Source organism: Sarcophilus harrisii, chromosome 6 (genome assembly GCF_902635505.1).
Source record: "Sarcophilus harrisii chromosome 6, mSarHar1.11, whole genome shotgun sequence".
In the NCBI taxonomy this organism is placed as follows: domain Eukaryota; kingdom Metazoa; phylum Chordata; class Mammalia; order Dasyuromorphia; family Dasyuridae; genus Sarcophilus; species Sarcophilus harrisii.
The window spans coordinates 194,130,289-194,155,587 of record NC_045431.1 but is presented as its reverse complement, the minus strand read 5'-3'; the positions used below and the strand labels follow the sequence as shown (position 1 = coordinate 194,155,587).

The 25,299-nt window shown below is 39.0% G+C and overlaps 1 protein-coding gene across 5 annotated transcripts in view; it reads left to right on the top strand.

Annotated features, from left to right (window-relative positions):
• Positions 1–1,466: 1,466 nt before the first annotated feature.
• The window catches only part of PIGG (phosphatidylinositol glycan anchor biosynthesis class G), an 80,566-nt gene continuing 56,733 nt past the window's right edge, over positions 1,467–25,299 (top strand). For 3 of the 5 annotated variants that reach the window (XM_031943276.1, XM_031943272.1, XM_031943277.1), the window contains exons 1-5: positions 1,469–1,786; positions 6,513–6,718; positions 13,136–13,345; positions 15,237–15,425; positions 16,525–16,666. In XM_031943276.1, the coding sequence (XP_031799136.1) occupies positions 1,639–1,786; positions 6,513–6,718; positions 13,136–13,345; positions 15,237–15,425; positions 16,525–16,666 (895 nt within the window). In that variant the 5' untranslated portion in view covers positions 1,469–1,638. Of the gene's footprint in view, positions 1,787–6,512; positions 6,719–13,135; positions 13,346–15,236; positions 15,426–16,524; positions 16,667–25,299 lie in introns of all 5 variants that reach the window. The other 2 variants (XM_031943275.1, XM_031943273.1) reach the window with 2 other exon arrangements.

Sequence of the window (25,299 nt, the reverse complement as noted above, 5' to 3'; positions counted from 1 at the left end):
TTCTGCTTTCTTGCATTTAATTTTGAGGTCTTTATGTCCTAATATATGGTCAATTTTTGAATAGGTTCCATGAACTGCTGAGAAGAAAGTATATTCCTTTCTATCTCCATTCAATTTTCTCCAAAGATCTAACATACCTAATTTTTCTAATATTCTATTTACTTCTTTAATTTCTTTCTTATTTGTTTTGTGGTTTGATTTGTCTAATTCTGACAGTGCAAGGTTGAGATCTCCCACTATTACAGTTTTGTTGTCTATTTCTTCTTGCAACTCTCTTAACTTCTCCTTTAGGAAGCTGAGTGCCATACCACTTGGTGCATATATGTTTAATATTGATATTGCTTCGTTGTTTATGCTACCCTTTAGCAGGATGTAGTTACCTTCCTTATCTCTTTTAATTAGATCAATTTTTGCTTTTGCTTGATCTGAGATAAGGATGGCTACCCCTGCTTTTTTGACTTCACCTGAAGCATAGTAGATTTTGCTCCAGCCTTTTACCTTTACTCTATATGTATCTCCCTGCTTTAAATGTGTTTCTTGTAAACAACATATTGCAGGGTTTTGACTTTTGATCCAGTCTGCTATCTGCCTCCTCTTTATGGGGGAGTTCATCCCATTCACATTTACGGTTAGAATTACTAAATCTGTATTTCCTGCCATCCCAATAACCCCAGATTATGCTTTACTTATTCTTTCGGCTTCCTTTCTTAAGGAAAGAGGGGAAGGAGAAAAAAAAATTGGAATTCAAAATTAAAAAAAAAGAATGTTAAAATTTCTTACATATGAGAAAAAAATAAGACATTTAAAAAAAAAGTGGCTGCCTGTTAAAAAAGATGATTCAGTAAACCGTGACAAGTGCATAGAATGATTAGATCCACAGTGAGGACTCTTCATCTAATTCTTTGCAGCTACAAACAAAAACCTTACAGAAAAAAAAAAAATAAAAGAATATTAAATGTTCTTTCAAGAACAGCCCAATATTGGAACTGCTGGGCTCCGCAAAGAGGAGGGACACAAACTTTAGAGGTAGCAAAGAGAATTAATTGGTGGCTTGCGAGATCCTCAGAAGAACTTTAATAAGTTTATAGCCATAAGCTTTCTAGAAGCAGTTATCTAGTTTTTTTTTTTTTTTTTTTCTTTTTAAAGGGAGTTTCTGGAGTCCCGGGCCTGAAAGCCCACAGGTGGAGGGGAGACAATTGCGCATGTGCGACACCTGCCCAGAAAGGCCGCAAACGTCAAATTACTCCGGCCGCGCCGTCAAGGGACGGATCTGAGCTTGAATAGCTTCCTTCTCCGGGGCGGGGGAGGAGGGGACACCTCGGCTCGAGAAAGGCGTTCTACGTTCTACGCCGACAATACGGAAATTAGCCACTACAGAGTCTAGAACGAGAAAAGGACCAGGCGGAAGTAGTGGCGAACTTACTTCCGGTAGGATGTAAAGCTCCGCCTCCGTCAGCCAAGCACCAATCCCAGGGACTCCCGGGAACCCGCTCACGTAGGGGTTGGGTGCAAAGTACGCATGCTCGTTGTAGGTTGTTGGCGTACCGGCTTGCAGGTGCTTGGTCCCTGGCGGGGGCCGGGCTCGCGCTCCAGCCCGGCCTGCCCCGGGGTCTCGGGGCCGGCGGCACACGCGGCGCCATGCGGCTGGGCTCCGGGGCCTTCGCAGCCAGCTGCGTGGTGATTGAGCTGCTCGGGGTCGCCGTCTTTCTCCGGGGTTTCTTCCCGGTGTCGGTGCGCTCTGCGTCCCGGGCCCGTCTCCTGCCCCCTGCGCCGGAGCCTGCGGCAGGTACGGAGGCTGGGCCTCCCCTTCCTCGGTCCTGTCCTTTCCCCGCCCGTTCTCCCTTCCCCGGAGCCCCCTCCCCTCGGGTCGGAGAGGGCGCGCTCCCCCCGCGCCCCTTCCCCGGAGCCCCCTCCCCTCGGGTCGGAGAGGGCGCGCTCCCCCCGCGCCCCTTCCCCGGAGCCCCCTCCCCTCGGGTCGGAGAGGGCGCGCTCCTTCCCCGGAGCCCCCTCCCCTCGGGTCGGAGAGGGCGCGCTCCCCCCGCGCCCCTTCCCCGGAGCCCCCTCCCCTCGGGTCGGAGAGGGCGCGCTCCCCCCGCGCCCCTTTCCGGTAACTTCCTGGTTTTGACCTCCAGTACCCCTGGGGGGGGAGGTGCTCCTTCCCTTGATACACGTTGCTTCCTAAGATCCCTTTTGCCTTCCCCCTGGGCGTACATCTTAGATGAGGAAGGGTCTCTCCCTGCCAGCCTTCCTATACTATGCTTCCATTCATACTTTTCCTCCCCCGCAATACACTCAGGTTAGAAGGGGTGCGTTCCCTGCGTGCCCTGTTCCTGGAGCCTCTTTCTTGTGTCTCATAATACAGCTCACGTTGGTGTGGGGACATCCCCTCCGTGTCTCTCTCCTAGCGCTTGCGTCCCTCAATACACTCAGGTTAGAGGGGCAGTGTCTCCTCCACGTCCCTTTCCTGGAGCTTGGATTCTCCATACACTCAGTGGGGCGCTCCTCCCCTTGTTACTCTTTCCTTCTTAAGCCCCACTCTGTTCTCCCCCTGGACTCCCAAACGTCTTAGATGAGGAGGGGTCCTCTCTTCCCGTTCATTCCTCAAGATCTTTCCCTTATTCCCTTCTAAGGCATGGAGGGGTCCTTGGAGGTTCCGTTCCTCTATCCTCCCTCCTGGGTCCCCCTCTTAGACTTCATGTAAAGGGTGGGGGGGAGGGGTCCTCCTTGCTCTACCCTCCTGATAAGGGCTCTCCCCCTGGATGGAAATCACCCATTTGGCAGAAGATCAGCCCCCCATTAGCAGGACTTTGGGGCTCCTCTGCCCTTTTGGGGTCCTTGCCCTCAACTTGCAACCTTCTCATCCTTGAGATTCCTCCAGAAAGGGCCAGCATCTGGCTTCTTTGATCTTCCTAAAGATGCCTTCAGTTCCTCTTGTGTTCTGATCTTCAGTTCAGCTAATGAACATTTATAAAAGCCCTACAAGGCATTGTGTTTCCAACTTCCTTGTATTCCATTGATTTATAAAGATAAATTTTTAGTTTGTGTTATAAATTGGGGGTCGTTCAAGGCTGCAAGGAGACAAGAACCCTTAGACCCTTCCTCCTATTTTAAATAAAGCTAAGACCATGTCTTTGTCTTTATTTCTGCATGAATTGGATTTAAGTTACAATTGCACAAAGTTGGCACTGGGGGAAATGAAATTGTTTTATAGACACATTTTACAACTTGACAGACCTAAGTTACTCCCTGGAGTCCCAACGATGTGGTTTGTGAACCTGTGTAAGGGGCACAAGTGGTAGTGTTGAGGTCTTAGTGCAGCTTTCCCTTCCCCCTGAGGTTCTGGGCCACAGACCCCTGATTTGTAACTTGCTCAATTTCCTTTCTATACCCTGAAGAACAAGTTCCTCTGGTCTTGGATTTTAATCATCCTCAGAACCCCGCCCACAATGGGGGAAAAGGTCTTTGCATGCTACTGTGCTGGTTAATTTTTTCCCCCCCTTCCATCCTTGCTAAGCAGAATGTAAAAACTTGGGAAAGTAAGCCTCAGTGGTTTGAGAGCTATTCCTCCCATAAAGAAAGTATTAACATGTTTTCCAGATTTGAATGTATAGATTCTTTTTTTTTTTTTTTAATAGCCTTTTATTTACAGCTTCTATGTATGGGTAACTTTACAGCATTGACAATTGCCAAACTTCTTGTTCCAATTTTTCCCCTCCTTCCCCCCACCTCCTTCCCCAGATGGCAGGATGACCAGTAGATGTTAAATATATTAAAATATAAATTAAATACACAATAAGTGAATGTATAGATTCTTAAAAGGATGATACTTCAAAACTTTAAATGACCTATTTTAGATACTGTATACTTAGCTTTACTGGAATTCTACTGACCCTTTTGAAAATGCCTCTAAGTGCAGTTTTGTTTTTTTTTAATAGCATCTGGGAGGTACACAAACATTTTCCCCTCCCTGTTAACATCTACCCTATTATCCTTCCCTGTAGTGGGGAGAGGGGAGAAGAAGGAAGAGTCATGAAGTTTTCTTCCTGCTAGGCTTTGGTATTAAAATATCTTCCACCAATATGGAAGTAAATTGTCCCTTTTATGGGTGATGCTTCTGATGATACCCTGAGAGTTTCCTGGAATTTGGAGCATATAACACACCATGATATTGCTGTACACTTATTTCTCCTTGGTTTCCTGCAGAGTTGAATGACTTTCTAAACATTTCTCCCCTAATTCCCTCAAACAGCCCCCCTTCAATTTCTGTCCCTCTTCTCCCCATACACATTTTAATCTTTCAGTCATCTAATCCACAGTAACATTCTGTGGTGAATGATGCAAAATAAAAAAAATAAATAAACCTATCTTTAATTTCTGATTCAGACATTTCATAAATGGAGAGTCCTGGTCTTAGACTCAGAAGACTTGGTCTTAAGTCTTTACTCTGATATATTATTACTGTAATGGTGGATTTATTTAACCACCTTAATATTCCAATGTTAAGGAGAAGTGAAAAGTATTTTATGAACTCTAAAGTACGTACAAGTGTAAGTAATCATTATTGGGTTTGGCATTCCTTAGCCGGGTATCAGTGATTGTTCAGGATTATCCAAGTACTCCCAGAGCAAAAGTATTAAGCATAAGGCCTGGTGAACTCCAGAGAGCCCTGAACCAGATTAAAATGTATTTGGGAAATAATTTAACAAAAGAAATGAAAATGCAACTGAACAGAACTTAATATTATATTTTAAAACTAAGCCCTTTTGCGGCCTGTGGGGATTCTTATGTCTGGATTAGTGGCCCTCATTTCTGTTTGATTTTTACACCACTGCTTGAGGACTGAATACCTTCCATATCTCTCCTCATTCCCCCAGTTCTTGACCTCCTGTAGTCCACCTTCAGTATGGTTCTTATTATTTCCTTATCTGCCTTCCTTAGCTTGCTGTAGCTCATTTAGCCTTGAGAACCAGGCTGATTGACTCTCCACTTGTGTTGAGCTCTTCCCCAACTTCCATCCGCCCTCTGCTGCATGCTGCCTGTTCCTAAATTTATTCTTCCACCGCCAGTATTGAATTTGGGTTAACTTCAGCATCAGTACTTTGGATAGCCCATATATATTGGAGTTTGATACCTTTTTGATAGTAGAAGTCCCGAGTTGCAGTTACTCAAAGCCCAGCTCTGCTGAATTCTTTTTTGTTTACTGTCGTCCATAGGAACCGGCTTTCTTGTTCTTTATCAGCTATTACTAGTAGTTATTTTTGACTAGGGTCTTTCCTCCTGTATCCTGTCCCTGAGTAGGTAGGCAGATAGTCCTCTTGAGAGTCCCTCTAGTTTTCTTTTTGTTTTTTTACTTGAGAAATTATATGCCAACTTTTCCAATAGTTACTTATTTGTATTGACAAAGTTTTAAAATAATTTCCTAGCTTTTTTCTTGTACAAATTTTTGTATTGGTTTGGATAAATTATGGCCATTTCCTGCATCCCTAATGGATTTTTCTTCCTCTTGGTCTCTTGTAACACCATCTTCCTACCTGATCCTCCACTAGAGTAAGATCCATCATAAACATAAATGGAGACTATGGCTCACTATCTTTTTGTTTCCTCCAGGAAAGCCTTTTCATCATTTCCAGAAGTTACATGTTCTAGTTTCCTTATTAGAATTTTTTGCTTGCTATGCTCTTTCATTTCCTTTTGTGAGTTATATTGATTTCTGTTGCTCTTCTGCTATGTTTACTTTATGGCTATTCTTCATGTCTGTAATGATTTCCTTGCTTTACCTCTGCATCTAAGAATCCCATTTCTTTCAAAATTCAACTCAAACACTACCTTTTACACATGATTTTTAACTTCCTTTATTTTTCCAGTGCATAGCACATTGCCTGGCACAAAATAGAAACTTAATAAATGCTGTGACTTGATCCCTTCCACCTTCAGCTTCTAATACTTTCCTAACCCTAAAAAAACCCCTTGAATTTGTTATCCCTCCAATGTAATATAAGCTTCTTAAAGCAAATATTGCCTTTTTGTTTTTGATTCATAAAAGAGCACATTGCCGGACATATAGAAGACCAAAAACCATCCTTAGTGATAGATTATGTACATTAAATAGGCTTATATAATATATGTATTGATCACATGCATTTCATTTCTTGCCAGTAGAAGGTCTAGAGAGTTTATATTGCTATCTGGAAAAGCTATTTGAGAAAGAAATGGAGTTCACAGACAGAATGAAGTTCAAAAGCAGAACATATTTACAGATCAGTAGCAGAGCATATTTATAGCAAAGTTTTTTTGTTTATATAAACATACTAATAGATTAAAGACTTTTGAACCACTCTTGATTCAAACATACATAATTATATAAATATGTGTAATATATAGCATATATTATAATAATATTTAGTAAATATCCCATCATTTTGCAATAGACCTTTGTGTATTTTTAATATTGTGTTTAATAATTTTGTGTCAAAGGAATTAAAATTCTTTTCCTCTTTTTAAATTCTTTGTAGGAACAAGTTCCAACTGGACCCAGCTTCCACCTCCTCTCTTCAGGAAAGTTGTTATAATGCTAGTAGATGGCTTGAGGGGCGATTTTGTATTTGGATCAAAGGGTGTGGAATTCATGCCTTATACAACTTATCTTATAGAAAAAGGATTCACTCATAGTTTTATAGCAGAAGCAAAACCACCCACTGTCACTCTGCCTCGAATCAAGGTAAACAGTCTTGACATAGTGTTCTAAAACTTCCTGGTTTAATTTTGTTGGTGACTGTATATTCTTTTGCTTAGAATCTGCTCTTAATGCCTTTATTCTTTACACTGTAAATTAACTTAGAGTTTAGTAGTAATGCAGGAAACGGTCTGAAAATGCCACCAATAACATGATATTGGACCTTGGTACTGTCTTCTATTAGCAATGAAAATCAGTATTTTGGAATCACAGAAGGTATTTTGGTCACAGAAGGGATCTAGAGGAAATCATCTTTTTTTTTGATTTAATGGAGGAAGGAGATGTAGCTTTCTTATTCAACAAGATTTCCCTTATGGTTTTCTATGCATGATTGTATTTAATTATCACAATCCAAAAACTTTAAAAAAAAATCACAAAACGTCAGAACCAGACGAGATCTAGGAGGAGACTTTGTATAAATATACAAAGTGTTATCTCAATATCTGAGGGAATACACCTCTGGAGAGCTACTTCAAAGAACTACTTCATAGAAAAGCTTGAACCAGAAGAAATTCTTTTCTTCATCTAAAGTTTAGCTAGAACTGTCTGGAAGGTTAGAAGGGGATAAGACATGAACAGATAACTGTGAGAAAGAAAACACAGCATATCCCCAGAATCTTAGTACTGCATTAACCCTTTTTAACTGGCACTTCATCCTCCTCTTCTTAAACTTTAATAGCTTAAAAAGGCACTAAGAGTTCTGGGTCATGCTATTTAAGTGCATTAGAAATGTGTAAACAATGTGTTAGTGACCTGTTGAGGATTAAACGTGATCATTAATGAAGTAGGTAGTATTTTAAATTTACAGACTAGGTAGGAGTTCAGCCAGTAAAGAAAGAGAGGAAGATGTTCCACAAATAAAGTTTAGTATGGCACCAAAGTGAAAGGGTAAATGCATGCTAGCTGGGCAGGGGGGATATACTATGGGGAGGGAGGGATGGAAAATCAGTAATACCATGAGATAAGGTAGGAGAGATGTGGAGGAGAAATTGGATTGGGCAAGCAAAGAAGTTATTTATTTGACTGATAACAGGGAACCACTGAAAATGATTGAGACTAGGAGTAACATGACCAACTGTGAGTTTTTGGGTACTGCCACTCATTCCTCCTTTTACCACCCCTTAGATCTGTGATTCCACTGGTACAGTTAATTCCTAATGGGGAGACTCCTTCAGCTCATGCAGATGCACGACTTTGCTGCTCAGAGGGCACTGCCAAGTTAGAGGACTTTGCCAGAGTTAGGCAGCCTGACAGTTGAACCCAGGTGTTTCTGATTGATTGAAATGACCTTGGAAACAGAAAAAGGAATGGGTGAAGAACTTGTGGGATGAACAAGACTTGGGAGTCTGGGAAGGGTGAGGAAAGAGTCATCCCAGGGTTTCAGGTTTGGAAGACGAATTTGGTGGAGCAATAGAATAGAAATAAAATAGAAAGAGCCAGAAGGAGGGCCATGATTGGGAGCAAGAAGAAAAAAAAGCTTTGCTTAGTACATTTTGATTTTGAAGTATGGTTGGCCCCTGTGACACATAGGCAGCTGGAGGTGAGATTTGAGCTCAACATCTGGAGAGGTAGATTTGGAAATTATAGAAAGGAAGGAGCTTAGTGAGAGAGACCGAGAGAAGGGAGAGAACAGGCAATGTAGCTACAGTGGGAAAAGCTAAAGATTTAGAATTTGAAGATGATGCAGAATCTCAGCTCTGTTTAATAAATGTTGCCCGATTGGAATGTTTTCAGTCTTTGGATAAATATTTAACCTCTTGATAGCTCCATTTCTTCATGTATAAAAGTAACGGATTGTAGTAGATGGATGTTTTTCAAGAAATCCTACAAGTGTCAGCAACTAAATTTTGTGGAACACTTAAAGAGTAGTTAGCAAGATAACTGGAGTGTCTCCTTGGTGAAGCCATGGAAGGAGGGAATGTTCATTGTGAATATTCAGCTGGTCTGCTGGGTGAAAAGCAGCAGAGAAGTCTAGAGTCTCCAGCTGGGCAGACGTTATTACGTTTGACCACAAGGAGATTGTTGTTGACTTTAAACAGAAAAGTTTCAATAGACCGAGTAGGTAGTTGAGAAATGGAAGCACTGGGTACAGACTATTTCCAGCAAACGCTCCTACTTTTGTGAGAAAGTTACTTTCTTGAAATTTAGTTGAGAGAGAAACAGCTGAAGAGATAACTATCGCTAATATTTGTATCATGCCTGTGGAGCAGTCCTCAGGATTTTTGCTGGTTTAGAAAGAATATTGATGATGCTAGGGGGCACTTATGTAGAGCTTAAATTTTGGAGAGTGCTTTATTTGCATGTTATCTAGAACCTAGAGAGGAAAATACTCTTCAGACCATTGGGACAAAATGTTGAGAATGAGGGTTATTTAGCTGTATATGTATGTTCATATTTACGTTCCTGCTTGACGCTTATCTCTTCTCCTCTGAGACTTCTTTTAAAATAAGATTTTCTATTCATAGCATTTCTTGTACCCGACCACTAAGAAGCACCTTTACCCTTTTCCCCAAACTGTTATCTTCTCTGTCGCAATAGGACAATGCTCTTCTTTCTCCAGGCTGTCCTTGTTTGGAAGGCAATGCCTTCTGAATTTTTTGCCGTCCAGACTAACCTTGACCTCCTGCCTTGGCTTTCCATGATCTTCCCTCCCCTTTTGTGGGCATCTGTTTTTCTTGCTGGGTTCCATTTTGCTCTGGCTGAACATTCTCACTCTGTCAGCACCAAGGACAGGCTCCACACCTAGCCCCAGCTGCCTCAGCATCATCTCGTTTTCTGCCCTCCCAGCTTCTACTGCCTCTCCTTCCATGACATCTTTTCTCTTATTTGTCTGAATCTCATATACACACACTCGTGTTAGTGTGATCTCCTTCGCTGCAGGGTATTTACTTTTTTGTGAGGTGGTCGGGGTTAGGTGACTGGCCTCAGCTCATGTAGCTAGTAAGGATCTGGTATCTGAGGTGGGTTCGAGCTTAGGTCCCTGACGCCAGTGCAGGGGTTCTGTCTAATCTGCCAGCTAGCTGCCCCTTATAAGGTATATTTCTGGAGGCCACAGTTCCTGGCTTAGTGCTTAATGAAGACTAATTGGTTGGCTGAGAATTGAGAAGATGGATATGATGGTGGCCAAGTGGAAAGAGAAACCCCTCATTGCCTATCAGCCTGGAGGGACCTTAGAGACAATCTAGTCCAAACTTAGTTTTACAGATATGGAAGGAGGGTCAGACTGTCGGCACTGTTGTTCTCTAAGCCCTTATAACCCTCAGCATTTATGTAGCTATTATAGCTTAAAACTATACTAAGACTTTTGGGTTACCTTGTAAAACATTTTGGAATTTCCAAAGCACTTATATGTGGATTCTTTTGGATTCTCATTGGATAGGAACAGGTTTTATGGTTTTTTAAAAAGAAAGATCAATCAGATCATTTTGAATCCCTTTGTTTGCTACAAGGGATTTATTGAGATAGCAGGGCTTCTCTGGACAGCATTTTAAAAGAAATTATAGGCCTTCCAGATCAGCTCATCAAATTCCTTAGAATGATAAGCAAAATAATTTAAATATTCAGTGTTGGTTTTTATCAGGCGTATTCTTTTTAGTTCAAATCTATGACAATTATATTGTGTACTGGGCATATGCTTTGATAATACTTTGAAGGGATGAGTGTAATTGGGTATCAACTGTGCACTTGTAAATATTTTATAGGTCTTTTAAAGGGAACCAATATGGTTTAGTAGAAATAACAATGGATTAGGCATTAAAAGATTTGGATTCTAGTTCTCTTTGCCTCTAAAACTTAATGGGTGACTTTCAACAATGAATAACCTCCACTTCTTCTGAGTTATTTAAAAAAAATATGTATAGTAAAATAAGATGGCAACACTAGATAGTTTCTAAACTTCCTCTCATTCCTAATACTCTATAATGCTGTGACTTAGAGTGCTTACAAATGTTTTATACAATTTTAGAGGTTTATAGTTGTGATTTGTTTTTATGACTTTTAATAATTTCTGTAATTCTCAGTTCTATAATTTAGTGCAGCAAACAAATGTTTAAATGCTTTCTGTGGTTAGAGTGGTACATTAAGCCCTTCAAGGGAGCTTTATATTAATGTTTTTATTATCATTAATACTATTATTAATTAATAATATTAATATTGTTAATATATTTTCTGTCCTCAGATTATATTCTGGTAGGGGGAGAAGATATATACAGAGTTGTAATGTATAATAATTTATTATGAGTACATCAAAGAGCCTCAAAATGAAGTGCTTACATGAAGAAGCCTGGGATGATGAGGTCATTAAAGGATAAATCAGGAAAAGCTCTCAGTGGGAAATGGCTTTTGAGTTAAGATTTAAATGATGGGTAAGAATTCATCAGATAAAGGGCTGAGGTGGGGGAAAGAGAGGGAAAGTTGGGTTAGTATATAAGTATGCTGAATGTCATTAGTAGAGACAGATATGTGAATCAAAGAGTAGAATATTTATCTAGAGCAGGAGAGTCTTTAAAATTTTGACTTCATGGAGCCCTTGGGTAGTTAGGCTTGGGAAGCCTAGGAGCCCTTCTTGGAATTATGTTTTTAAATGTATAAAATAAAAGATATAGAATTATAGAGGAAGTCCATGTGTTGAAATATAGTTATGAACTTACGTAAAGTACAAGTTCATGGAGATCAGATTAAGAAAGCTTAGTGTAGATTGTTGAGTACATAGTTGAAGATATGCTAACTGGAAAAATAAGATGGTATCCCCTAATCATGGAAAGATTAGAGGGCTGGGCCATCAGTAAGGAACCAGGGGTAGTTCTTGAGTCATATGATTAGGCTTTGATCAAGTACTTGGTCAAGAATGCAGCTCCCAATTTAATATTATTTCCAGGGCAAAAGTAGGTCTCACTCTAAAACAATCTGCTGTGTGTGTGTGTGTGTGTGTGTGTGTGTGTGTGTGTAACTTACTGAAACATTTTAAAATGTTTTATTTTTTAAATAATATTTTTCTCTAATTACATATAAAAACAATTTTTAACATTTGGATTTTTTGTAAGCTTTGAGTTTCAAACTCTGTTCCTTTCTTCTTATTCTCTTCCCACCCCAAGACAGTAAGTATAGCAATAGAGGTAGTACATGTGCAATCATATTTTCATATTTTTCATGTTAGTCATTTTTTGCAAGAAAATAAAAAAAGAAAATGAAAATAGTAATAAGACCATTTGCAATCAAAATTAGAAGGAAAGCAGAAAACTGGGGGGGAAATTTACAGCAAGTATCTCTGGTAAAGGCTTCATTTTTCAAATATTTAGAGAACTGGCTCAAATTTATAAAAATACTAAACTCATTCCCCAAAGGATATGAGCAGTCAGTTTTCAGATGAAGAAATTTAATCATGAAAAATAATTTAAATTGCTACTGATTAGAGAAATTAAAACAACTCTGAGATAACACTTCATAACCATCAGATTGCCTAATATGACAAAAAAGGAAAACTGATAAATGTTAGAGTGATGTGGAAAAATAGGAATGTTAATGCATTTTGGTGGAGTTGGGATAGATCCAACCATCCTTGGAGATCAATTTGGAACTGTGCCTGAAGGACTATAAAGCTATGTTTAATCCTTTGATCCAGCATTGCCACTACTGAGTCTGTATCCCAGAGAGGTACAATTTGTTTTTAAATACTTACTCTCTGCCAGCCCCAACCCTCTTCCCTGAGGCTTCCCCTACACCTGTTTTTTTTTTTTTTCCAAGTCTAGCAAACTGACAGAGTGGTTGGGACAGCCTGGGCAGCAATCTGTACCACTGGTTTCCCACTTCTCTAGCACACTGTTGTCTAGATACATTGGATGAAATGTGGAGACTCCGCACCGCTGGCTTTCCCTCTAGTTTTGATCCTGTGGGCCACTCTAATTATTACAAGGGCTTCTCTGCCAGGTGACTGTTGCTTGTACCTCTTGGATGGAGAGCTGTTGCCCAGGACAAGAGCAAGTCTGCCCTTGTGTGTCTGCCTGTCAGGCCCTTTGGCTCTGCTGTCCTTGGGGACCTGCACAAGAAAGCAGAAAAGGATGGCATGAGAGGCAAGACAAAGCTCCCAGGCCCATGACTTTGCTGTGGGGCTTTTGGCAAAGCATATCCCTGCTGTGAAACTTAGTTTACTTCTTTGTGAAGGGTAGTCTTTTTTTTTTTTTTTGGTCAGCAATATGATGAATATTATAAAAATCGTAGGTCAGTTAACTTCTTGGGACCTCATTTTCCTCATCTATAAAATGAGAATGATATTTTCCTACCCACCTCTGGGTGGTTGTAAGAAAAGCTGACTGAACCTTCAATTGTTTTAGAAGTGTTACCTAATACTATCTGTCTGAGTCCATGGTTTTATGAGCTCATTTGTCAATGTTTCCTCCTACACAGGCTCTAATGACAGGAAGCATCCCTGGCTTTATTGATGCTGTTAGGAACTTTAATTCTCCTGTATTGCTGGAAGACAACCTCATTGGGCAAGCAAAAACCGCTGGGAAAAGAATCATTTTTTATGGAGATGATACATGGATTAAGTTATTCCCAAAGCATTTTGTAGAGTATGATGGAACAACCTCCTTTTTTGTGTCAGATTTTAGAGAGGTGAGTGATTTAATAAAGCAAGTTAGTATATATATATCAAGTATAGTATGTTAAGGACCTGTGGTTTCTTCATTTTTTGCACTCCTTACACTCAAGCAGATCTCTCAAGATCTTTACAACTTAATGGATGTTTTCCTTGACCAAAAACTGTTAGTCAATGACTAGCCTACTGATGAGCCTCTGAATTAGCTCCGTGGATCTTTGGACAACAAACAGCCTCGGACACTTACTAGCTATGTGACTTGTGCAAGACACTTAAACCTTTATCTGCCTCAGTTTCCTCATCTGTAAAATTGGGATGATAATAATAGCATCTACCTCCTAGGATTGTTATGAGAATCAAATGAGATGATATTTGTAAAGTCCTCAGCACAGTGCCTGGTACATAGTAGGTATTATGTGAAAAAGTTTTCAGTACAGTGCCTAGTAGGTGTTATGCTAATACTAGTATTATTTTTATCATCATCACTAATAATAATAATAAATCATTGTTCCCTTTCCTCTATGTAATTAACAATTTGGGAACTATTTATTTTCTGCCTTATAGCCTATGAAATTAATGATAATTATAATAATTTTTTATAATGCTTTCAGGTTTGCAGAGAACTTTATATGTGATTTCCTTTGATCCTTGTATTATCCTCATCTTTCCAGATGAAGCAACTAAGACTGTGAGAAACTAAGTGACTTGCTCAGAGTTCAAACTCAGATGTTCTTGACTCTAGGTCAGGTTTGCTGAATACAAATTGCCCATCTTGGTTAAAATTCCGCCTCTCATAAAATTATTGCATTGATTGTGAAGAAAAAGCCTTCATTGCAGAGATGGTTTTGCTTTCACTTAGGACCCAAGGGCTCTCTACTGGCATTTTCTGCCTTGAAACAGCTGGGGTCTTTGTAGAAAGGTTATTCCTTTCCCTGGTTCAGGTTGCAACTGTACCTTCCTCTCAGTGCAGTTCTTACCCATAAACAAGTTATACAAAGCCTATTAAGTTCACTGAAGGTATTTCTCTTGTTTTTTTTTTTTTTTTTAATAATAACTTTTTATTTTTCAAAATATATGTAGAGATGCTTTTCAACATTCACTCTTGGTAAACATTGTATTCCAGTTTTTTCTTTCTCCCTCTTCACATCCCCCTGTCCCTTAAATAGCAAATAATCTAGTATAGGTTAAACACGTGCAATTCTTCTAGACATATTTCCACATTTATCATGCTGCACAAGAAAAATCAGGTTAAAAAGGAAAAAAAAAGTTTCTTTTGGTTTTGGAAAAATAAGTTGAGAGCTAGGAAGGGTTCTTAGAGGTCATCGAGTCTAATGGCCCCAAGAGGGGCCTAGTGACTAACCTCAGGTTCCATAGGTCATAAATGGCTGGCCAGATCTCCCAGCACAAGCCTCATACTGTCCATCCTTAGGTATCACCATATGACCAACCCACTTACTTTTCTGGTCATCCTTTTTTATATAACTTCTTATATGTGAGCCATTGCCAATAGTGGGCTGCACACAGCTTGCATATTTTTATCCTCTCTGTGTTTCTCTGTTACCCTTTGGGTCATTCACAGTTTTGATTTTTTTGGCAATGATGATTCTCATGATTTATAGTCCTGAGTTATAATCCTATAGCATCACCTGAACATTGTTGGCATTGATAAGACTGGTGTTAGTCTTGGCTTTTATGAGCAAACCATGTCACTTGAACTTTAAAAGCTACAAAGACTTGGAAGTTTATTATTCTTTTGGCCTAATATATTACAATGGTGTTATTGTATTAGAAGAAAAAAGCCTGCTTTAACTGTATAATTCAGCCCATTATTTCATTTTCACTCACTGGGGAAAAGGAAAAGGAAAATGAGATAAGCTTCTAAAGGTATTTTTTTCCTTCCTTCTAAAGGTTGATGATAATATTACAAGGCATTTGGATAATGTATTAAAAAGGGAAGACTGGGATATGCTAATTCTTCACTACCTAGGATTGGATCATATAGGTCATGTGACTGGGCCACATAGCCCTCTCGTAGGACCAAAACTTAAAGAGATGGATTACATCCTAAAGAAGATCCATATTTCGTTGTTGTCCAAGGTAAGCTACTTTGGGGGCATTACTCTAGTGCAGTAGATTTTTTTTTTCGATTGCTGTTTGTTTTTTAGAAGAAAGAGAACAAATAAGAAATCTCTACTTTCACATTTTTGCCTATTCAAGCCTATACTCATTTAGGTAAACATTAATATCAGAATTTGTGCCTTGAATATCATAGGTGTTCAAAAACCATTTGGCAAAGAGATGGCATGAATTAAGACTTTCCAGTTATCTGAAATTACTTACAGTCTTATTTCCTTGGCATTGGATCTTGCCTTCAAGCTTTCCTAATGTATTAGGAGTGCTGTGGAATCATAAGGGTTGTTTTTCTTCCACAAGTGCTTTTATTTTGAAGACCTTTTTAGAAACATCTGCATTATAATAACATGGAAACTTATCATAACCTTAATTATGTCTGATTTCTGGGCATACTTCTGATTCATTTAGAGGTGAATTGGGGAGTTCAAACAATAAATCTCTTTAGAGTTCATCTGCTATTAGAATCTCTATATATCGAAATGGCAAAACATTTTATTGGAGTAAATTTGTTGTAGTTGGGGAAATGAAAGATATTTTCAGTGAAGTGATGAGGTCAGCTTTGCATATGTGAGAGAATGCTTTTCCCCCAACACAGAGAAGCCCCATAGCATGGCTCCTTACTTCGTTAATATATGGTCACCAGACTGCTCTTCTATGCCTATTTAGGAGTACTGTCTTTTCGACACCAATGCCCATGTTATAAATTATTGCTTTCCTATTTATTAATACTTTCATTACTCCTATGGAATCATCGATCCACCTAGGACATAATTTCTCATAATCATGACTCTTCTATAGTGTTTCAGCAGCTATTAATCAGGAGCTTTATAGGGCTGATGAAGATCAGAGTTGAACTCTAACTATGAATGATGGGGAATTCCTAAAGACTTTAGGACCTTCAGGAGCTAGTGCAGCCAGATTCCTTTAGTTCCTAAGCCTTATCCATCTCCTATCCCAGTGTTTCGTGTATATTACAGTGCTGGAAAGCACTCCAAGGACTTTAGAGCTTATGACAGCCCTTCAATTTGTAATGCAGTTGAGAAGTTTGTCCTTTTAATTGTAGGAGAGAGAGGCTTCTTTGCCCCATTTATTGGTCCTTTGTGGAGATCATGGGATGTCTGAAACAGGAGGCCATGGAGCCTCTTCTGTAGAGGAAGTGAGCACACCTCTGGTCTTGATCAGCTCTGCATTTCAAAGGAAAAGCGGTATGACTTTTGAAGTTTTGTTTTGTTTTGTTTTGTTTTTTTGGTTAAATTTATTGTACTGCATTTATATTCATGGTTTGTACTATAGTCTCCATTTTTCAAGAAAATTTTTCTTAAAAGGGTTAACCATTTTGTCTCTGCCATCTCTTGACTTCTGTCCAGTACCATCATCCTATATAGCATGGACTGTTGCAGCCATCCTTCTCTTTGACTGATTCCTGTTCTGTATGCATAGCCCTGATTATGTGGGTACTATTCCCCATACCCGTTAGCAGTTCCTTGTTGCTTACTAGGGAGACTTTAGCCTGGCATTCTAGGCTCTTAACGATATGGAGCCTTCCTACCCTCTCCATTACTTTTTTTCTTCCTGTTCCCCTCTATATACTCTACGTTCCAGACAAAATAGATATTTACTGCCCTTACAAGCTCCATTTGCCCTTCACCCCTCAGGTTCCTGCTTACCTTAGCCCTTACATGTGGAATCCTCGATTCAACTCGGGTGCTTTTTCTCCTCACTGTTGCTGTTTACCTGCCTTGATCTTCACCTTTGTGGGCCTCTCATTCATTTAACATGTGTTTGCAGCAAAGGTCTTTGTGTATTTAATGTAAGCTACATGAAAATGGAGATAATCCTTATCTGAACATTGTGTCTCCCTAAGTGGCTTCCACAGTGCTGTGCCCAGGTTAAATTCTTGCTGAACTGAGTTTCTGGGCAGTTTGGCCCTTAGGATTAGGGTTTGGGATCGCTTGCCTACTTCTGCAGTGTGTTTCTTGTACCGGAAATGCTACTGCGGGAAGAACCCTGGCTCAGGAGCCTGTGACTCTGGGTTCCAGTCCCACCTCGGATTCTAGCTGGCTAACTGATCCAGACACTTGGCTTCTGTGGGCCTGTAAAATTGAGAGGGTTGGTTTAGGGCTGTGAAGTCCCTGCTGGCTCTTGATCTGTGAGTCTGTGAAGCCGAGTTGTAAAATCTGAAAATGATTGCCACAGTATCTGGCAATAAATGTGGATGAGCATTGCTCAGCCAAGGCCGCCCTGGCGGGTTGGTGATCAGCCCCGTCAGAAGGAGTTGTCCCATCTCTGCAGGCACTGATCCATTGAAGTAGTGAGAGTTATTCATATGTATTGTGGGAGACTGAGGATTTCTAAGCAGCTTATTTAGATTAGGAGAAAAGAATATTTCATTTTATGAGAAAGTTTTCATCTTCTAAAGCTGAATTTTTAAAAATAATATTAGCTGGCCCTAACTAGGTCACCGGAGATCACAGGCGGCCCCTGAGGACTCTCTTGAATGTAGGAGTCCTTTGTAGTCTCCTAGCTGGTGAGGATTGGTACAGGCAGGCACCTTCATTCTCCTGGAGGGTTCTTAGAGAGTTTATATTCCAATTTATTTTCCAGCTGTGGTCTTAGCAGGGATATGACTCACCTAATTAAGAGAGGTTGTAGGTAAAGTGACACCCTCTGAGAAGGGTGAGAATTTTTTTAAAGTTAAGACTAAGAGTTATCTGAACCTTCAGACAAAGGGGATATGGGATTAAAAAAAAATCAGCACCAGTTGCTTGTGATAAAATGATCTTTCTCTTACTGTTGATGGAAAGATGAGAAAGATTTATTTTAGAAATTGGTTTAAATTTTGGATCGTGTAATTAGTAAAGAAGATCCTCTGCAGAAAGCTCTCTCTGATACCTCACTTTGGCATGGAGGGAGCCTGAGCCGGCAGAGATGTTCCCTGTCGCATACTGGCTCCTACAAGCTTGGCTAAGACAGGAAGGCCTGAGTTGTGGTCCTGGCATCAGACTGCCCGCTGATGGTGGGTCAGTCACCCCTCCCCCCACAGCTTCACTATTGGGGAACGGGAAGTCTTTGGCCTTAGCAGGCTGTGAAGCAAAGACTATAGAGTAGTCTGCTGTGCCTCTCACTGCCACGGTGACTATCGTGGGAAAGCATGTGGTAAGCGCTAAAGATTCCTTTTTCTTTTTTTCCACATATTTTATTGATGCTTTTAAAAAAGTATCCTATTACTTCCCAGTGGTTCCCCCAAACCACCTTCTCCCTCATAAGAAATGAGATAGTCAGGCAAAACAATTCAATACATTGGCCATATGTGAAAATATGTGTCATTCTATTCACTCAGTAAGTATTTCTGAAATGCCTACTATGTGGTAGGGCCTAGAAATACACATACAAAAATGAAGCTATCCCTTCTCACAAGAAGCCTGCATTCTTTTTTTTTTTTTTTTTAATAGCTTTTTATTGACAGATCATATGCATGGGCAATTTTTCAACATTGACCCTTGCAAAAACTTCTGTTCCAACTTTTCCCCTCCTTCCCTCCACCCCCTCCCCTAGATGTCAGGTAGTCCCATACATGTTAAATATGTTAGAGTATATGTTAAATATGATATGTATACATATTTATACAGTTATCTTACTACATAAGAAAAATTGGATTTAGAAAGAAGGTAAAATAACCTGGGAAGAAAAACAAAAATGCAAGCAAACAATAACAGAAAGAGTGCAAATGCTATGTTGTGGTCCATACTCATTTCCCAGTGTTCTTTCACTGGGTGTAGCTGGTTCTCTTCATTACTAATCAATTGGAACTAAATTGGATCCTCTCATTGCCAAAGATTTCCACTTCCATCAGAATACATCCTCATACAGTATTGTTGTTGAAGTGTATAATGATCTCCTGGTTCTGCTTGTTTCACTGAGCATCAGTTCATGTAAGTCTCTCCAAGCCTCTTTGTATTCATCCTGCTGGTCATTTCTTTTCTTTTTTTTTTTTTTTATGGTATATGAATTTTTTTTAATGTTTATTTCATTTTTTTATTATGGGTTTTTATTCAAGATATATGCATGGGTAATTTTTCATCATTGACCCTTGCAAAACTTCTGTTCCAGCTTTTCCCCTCCTTCCCCCCCACCCCCTCCTCTAGATGGCAGGTAGATCCATACATGTTAAATATGTTAAAGTATATGTTAAATACAATATATGTATACATATCCATACAGTTATTTTGTTGCACAAGAAAAATTGAACTTAGACATAAGGTAAAAAGCAACCTGAGAAGGAAATCAAAAATGTAAGCAGACAAAAACAGGGAGTGGAAATGCTATGTTGTGGTTCATACTCATTTCCCAGAGTTCTTTCGCTGGGTGTAGTTGATTCTATTCATTATTGAATAAATGGAACTGATTTGTTTCATCTCATTGTTGAAGAGAGCCATGTCCATCAGAATTGGTCATCATATAATATTGTTGTTGAAATATATAATGATCTCCTGGCCCTGCTCATTTCATTCAGCATCAGTTCGTGTAAGTCTCTCCAGGCCTTTCTGAAATCATCCTGCTGGTCATTTCTTACAGAACAATAATATTCTATAACATTCATATATCATAACTTATTCAGCCATTCTCTAACTGATGGGCATCCACTCATTTTCCAGTTTCTAGCCACTACAAAAAGGGCTGCCACAAACATTTTTGTACATACAGGTCCCTTTCCCTTCTTTAAGGTCTCTTTGGGGTATAAGCCCAGTAGTAACACTGCTGGATCAAAGGGTATGCACAATTAGATAACTCTTTGGGCATAGTTCCAAACTGCTCTCCAGAATGGCTGAATCCATTCACAACTCCACCAACAATGTATCAGTGTCCCACTTTTCCCACATTCCCTCCAACATTCATCATTATCTTTTCTTGTCATCTTTGCCAATCTGAGAGGTATGTTGTGGTATCTCAGAGTTGTCTTAATTTGCATTTCTCTGATCAATAATGATTTGGAACACCTTTCATATGGGTAGAAATAGTTTTAATTTCATTATCTGAAAATTGTCTATTCATATCCTTTGACCATTTATCAATTAGAGAATGGCTTGATAAGGAGCCTACAATATGCAGGAAATACAATATGTACACATAAAATATATACAATGTCTTGTTCGAATTTTAACAGAAGGATAAACTGAGGCAGATGTCTAAGCAAGATAACATTTATTGGGCCATTGGCTTGACTCCCTAGCAAAAGAACAGTTCTCTTTATCTAAGTTTTGGGAAGTACAAAACAAAGAACAGAGCAAGATAGATAACATCATCGGATTAAGGGCTATATGATTGGTCACAAAGCTGAGGTGTTTGGAAGTTGTAATAGGGTACTAGCAATGACCTGTCTTCTCTCATTAGACAAAGAAATGCTTTTTGTTTGGTTTGAGGTGTGAAATAGTGACCCACATAGCTTGGTGTGGAATAAAGATATTAGGTTTGACTCCCTTTCTTTTCACATGTATTCTCAAAGATCAGTCAAGGAGAGATGGATTTTTAACCTTTAGCCATTACAGGCCATTTGTACTAAGTTCAAAGACAAAGAGCCATGATTTTAGCAATTTTAGGACAAAATAAATTAATTGAAAGTACAATTAATAAGAAAATGATATAGAATCAATCTTAATCTTTTCTACAGCATTCATATAAAGTTAATAAATACAGTTATATACAGAGGAGTTAAGTATAAAAGAGGACACTAGTAATTCTGAAAGTGGGGATCAGGAAAATGTTTTAGCTATATCCTAAAGAAAAAGATGTACTCTACAGCCAAGGTGAGGAAGGAGTACTTCTCGGCTTTTAGAATGGCTGATGCAAAGGCATGCAGATAAGAGATGGAGTACCACTTGTGAGGAATAAAAAGAAGATGGAGTACCCCTTGTGAGGAATAGAAAGAAGACTAGTTTAGATCAATGACTACGGTTAGAAGGTAGAATAATATTTAGTGAAGCTAGAAAGACAGGCTGGAGCCAAATTTTCCAGGACTTTTTTTCTTTTTTTTTTTTTTTTTTTTTTTTTTTATTACTTAATTTATTTTTAATACACAATACTTTATGAATCATGTTGGGAGAGAAAACACAGAACAAAAGGAAAAACCATGGGAGAGAAAAACAAAACACGTTTTGTTGTTTTTTGTACTGCCTCTGTTGATTTACATTCAGTCTCTATAGTTCTTTTTCCAGAGGCAAATGGCATTTTCTATCCAAAGTCTATTGAGATTGCCTTGGATTACTGAACTGCTGAGAAGAACCAAGTCTTTCATGTTGATCGTCGCACAATTTTGCTGTTACTATGTAGAATATATTCCTGATTCTGCTTGATTCATTCAGCATCAGTTTGTGTAAATCTTTTCAGGCCTTTCTAGAATCAGCTTGTTCATTATTTTTTATAAAACAATAATATTCCATTACCTTCATGTACTACAACTTGTTCAGCCATTCCCCATTTGATGGGCATCTACTTATTTTCCATTTCTTTGCTACCACAAAAGCACCTGTGGGTCCTTTTCCCTCCTTTATGATTTCCTTGGGACACTGACCCAATAGTGACACTACTAGGTCAAAAGGTAAGCACAGATAGATAGCCCTTGGGGCATAGTTCCAAATTGCTCTCCAGAATGTTTGAATCATTTTGCAACCCCACCAACAAAGTATTAGTGTCCCAGTTTTCCCATATCCCCTCCAATATTTATCACTATCTTTTCCTGTCATCTTAGTCAATCTGAGAGGTGTCAACAATCTTCAGAGTTGTTTTAATTTGCATTTTTCTAATCAGTAGTGATTTAGAGCATTTTTTCCATATTACTGTAGATGACTTTAATTTCATCACCTAAAAATTGTCTGTTCATATCCTTTGACCATTTATCAATTGGGGAATGACTGTATTCTTATAAATTTGACATAGGTCTTTATATATTTTAGAAATGAGAACTTTATCAGAAACACTGGCTATAAAATTTTTTTCCCCAGCTTTGTACTTCCTTTTTAATTTTGTTTTGTTGGTTTTGTTTGTGCAAAACCTTTTTAATTTAATGTAATCAGAATTATCCGTTTAGCCTTTCATAATGTTCTCTAGTTCTTCTTTGGTCATAAATTCCTTCCTTCTCCAAAAGTCTGATAGATAAGTTATCCCTTACTCTCCTGATTTGCTTATGGTATCAGCCTTTATGCCCAAATCATGTACTTATTTTGCTTTATTTTGGTATGGGGAACTTGTTCAGGATTTTATAGCTCAACAGAGTTGTTTGTGTTTGATCTCAGAGGCAGTACAACCTTTAGGGTTAATTGATTGGGGAGTCACAGAATCACCTCTCCAAGGGCTCATTTCTCATAAGTCATGATCAGACATGGCCTTGAACTGAGTTCTGAAACCTTCTGGTGATGTTTTTCTTTGTTATTGGGTGACATAGTTTTTATACCATCTATAAAAATAACTACTAGGATTTTATATATAAGATCTCTGCCTACTGACAAACAGGTTAATATATTATGCATATTAATATTCTCCTAAATGAAATCCCGACATTATAAAGTTGCAGCTAAATACAATAATGGTTCACATATTTACCTTGGAGAGGCAAATCGTGGAATCAATAGCATTGGCTTTGTCATGCTCCCAAAACAATAAGAAATGTTATTTTATGGGGTGCTTATTCACATTGCCTTGCAGTTCTCACTGTGGGCAAGGACTACAGTGACAATTGTAGCTTTTGTGTCAACATACATTACAGAGGATGAAATGGCAGAGAAATTCTTAAATTGTAAAGATCCTTCAAATTAAAGTGTATTTTGAAACTTAGTGAAAATAGGTCTGAAGAAGGCAGGAAAAAATAGAGTGAAAAACGTGGTTGAGGGGGAAGAAATGAAAAAAAAAAAGGCCAAAGCCTAAAGATTATGGAGTAAGTTGAGCTCAAGATGACCTTAGAGGTCACCTTAGCCCAATCCTCTCATTTTACATTTGAGGCAACTAAAGCAAGAGAAGTTTAAATACTTGGGCATTTAAGATCTTAACTATCTGGTACCATCTCATCTTTGTAGTCTTTTTTTCTTACTACATTACCTGGCAAATACCCTACGATCCAAACAGTTATTTGCCGTTCCACTTATATTTCCTCTACTTTCCTGCCTCAAAGTCTTTGTTCACACTTGCTCTGTATCTGGAGTTTCTTTCAACTTCTCACATACTGAATTATTTGCCTATTTTTTTAAAAATTAATTTTTTTTCAATGAACAAAAATCCATTTTTCTGCTTTCTTCCAGTCCCACCCTAATTGAACAAAGAAAAGAAAAGCAGAACTTTTCCAATAACTGTGCATAGCCAAGCACACTCACAGTATAATATATCATTTTCTTTATCCTGACAATCACCTCTCAACCAGGAGGTGGGTAGATTATTTCATTAGTACTATAGAATCATGGCTAATCATTGTATTGATCAGGATTCTTTATCTTTCAAAGTTTGTTTTTAAAATATGCTTGTTCTTTAAATTATTCTCTTGTTCTGCTCTCTTCATTCTCCATCAGTTAATGTAAATATTTCTAGATTTTTCAGAAACTGTTCCTTTCATCATTTCTTTAGCACAATAGTATTCTATTTATTTATATAACAGTTTTTCAAACATTTCCCAATTGATTTTGGTTCCAGTTCTTTGGCACTACAAAAAGGCCACTATAAATTTTCTTTTGGTACATATGGGTCCTTTTCTTCTTTGATTTCTTTAGGCCTTGTTGTCTTACTTATCTCTCCAAACCTTAATTAATATGTTACCTTTCCCAGAAGTTCTTCCCTCAGGTAGCAGTTCTTCTCTATGTTTTTAAGACAGTTTTACTGTGGTTATTTAGCTTTGCGTCATATTTCCTTGCTAAACTTCATTCCATGAGCACAACAACCAGATCTTACATTTCCTCATTACCTACCATAAAGCTCCTTATCTAGCAGGCACCTGAATAGTATTTGTTTAATTTATTCATTCAAAGAATCATTCCGAAAAATACCAAGACAAAATTTAATCACATTGATTTCACCCTCAGTGACATGAGGATGTTCTTTTTTGTTAGTGAAGAAAGAATTATTACCAGGTTCTCAGAGAGAATGCTGGTGTTCATGATATTGCAAAAGAAGATCAAAGGGAACAAGCTCCAAGGACTCTTCCGTACAGACTGCTCCACAGGAGCTTGTAGGCCTCAGGTCAGGAGCAGAGAACACTGGCAGTAATGATCACGCTGGCTGCTTCACAGGCTGCCGCCATGCAAGAGCATTCCGCCAGCACACGGAGCCTGCATGAGTGCAGCAGTAAAGTGGAACCCAAGAGGGGAGGTAGGCTGCCTCAAAAGGGGGAAGGAGCATTCCTGAGGGTCCAGGCCCCAGATCAGGGTCAGACTGCACAGCAGAGAGTTCAGAAGGCTTTGCCTCCTGAATGAAGAGAAACCGCCTAGAGAAGGGAGGAGAACATTGTCCCTATTACAGCAGAGAAGGTTGGTCATGTTGAAAGGTGAAAACACTTAGTGCTCTGTGGTGCTCAAAGCAATGAATGTCATTTGCAGACAGATTCTATAGTACTCTGTCTTGAATCATAGTTAGGTCTCAAGCACTGCTGATACGTAGTGACATAGTAGCAGCAATAGAGTGAATCCTGTCAAAAGGCAATCATAACATCATGAGATAAGACTACTCCCCATGGGGAAGAGCTAAGTAATGGCAAAACCCACATTCTTTTCCCTTGGGAACAGCTGGACTATGAAGATGGGAAGGTCTACTTAGAGAAGCACAAGCACTTTCCCAGCTTGGCACAGATTGGTTAGCATCTGTC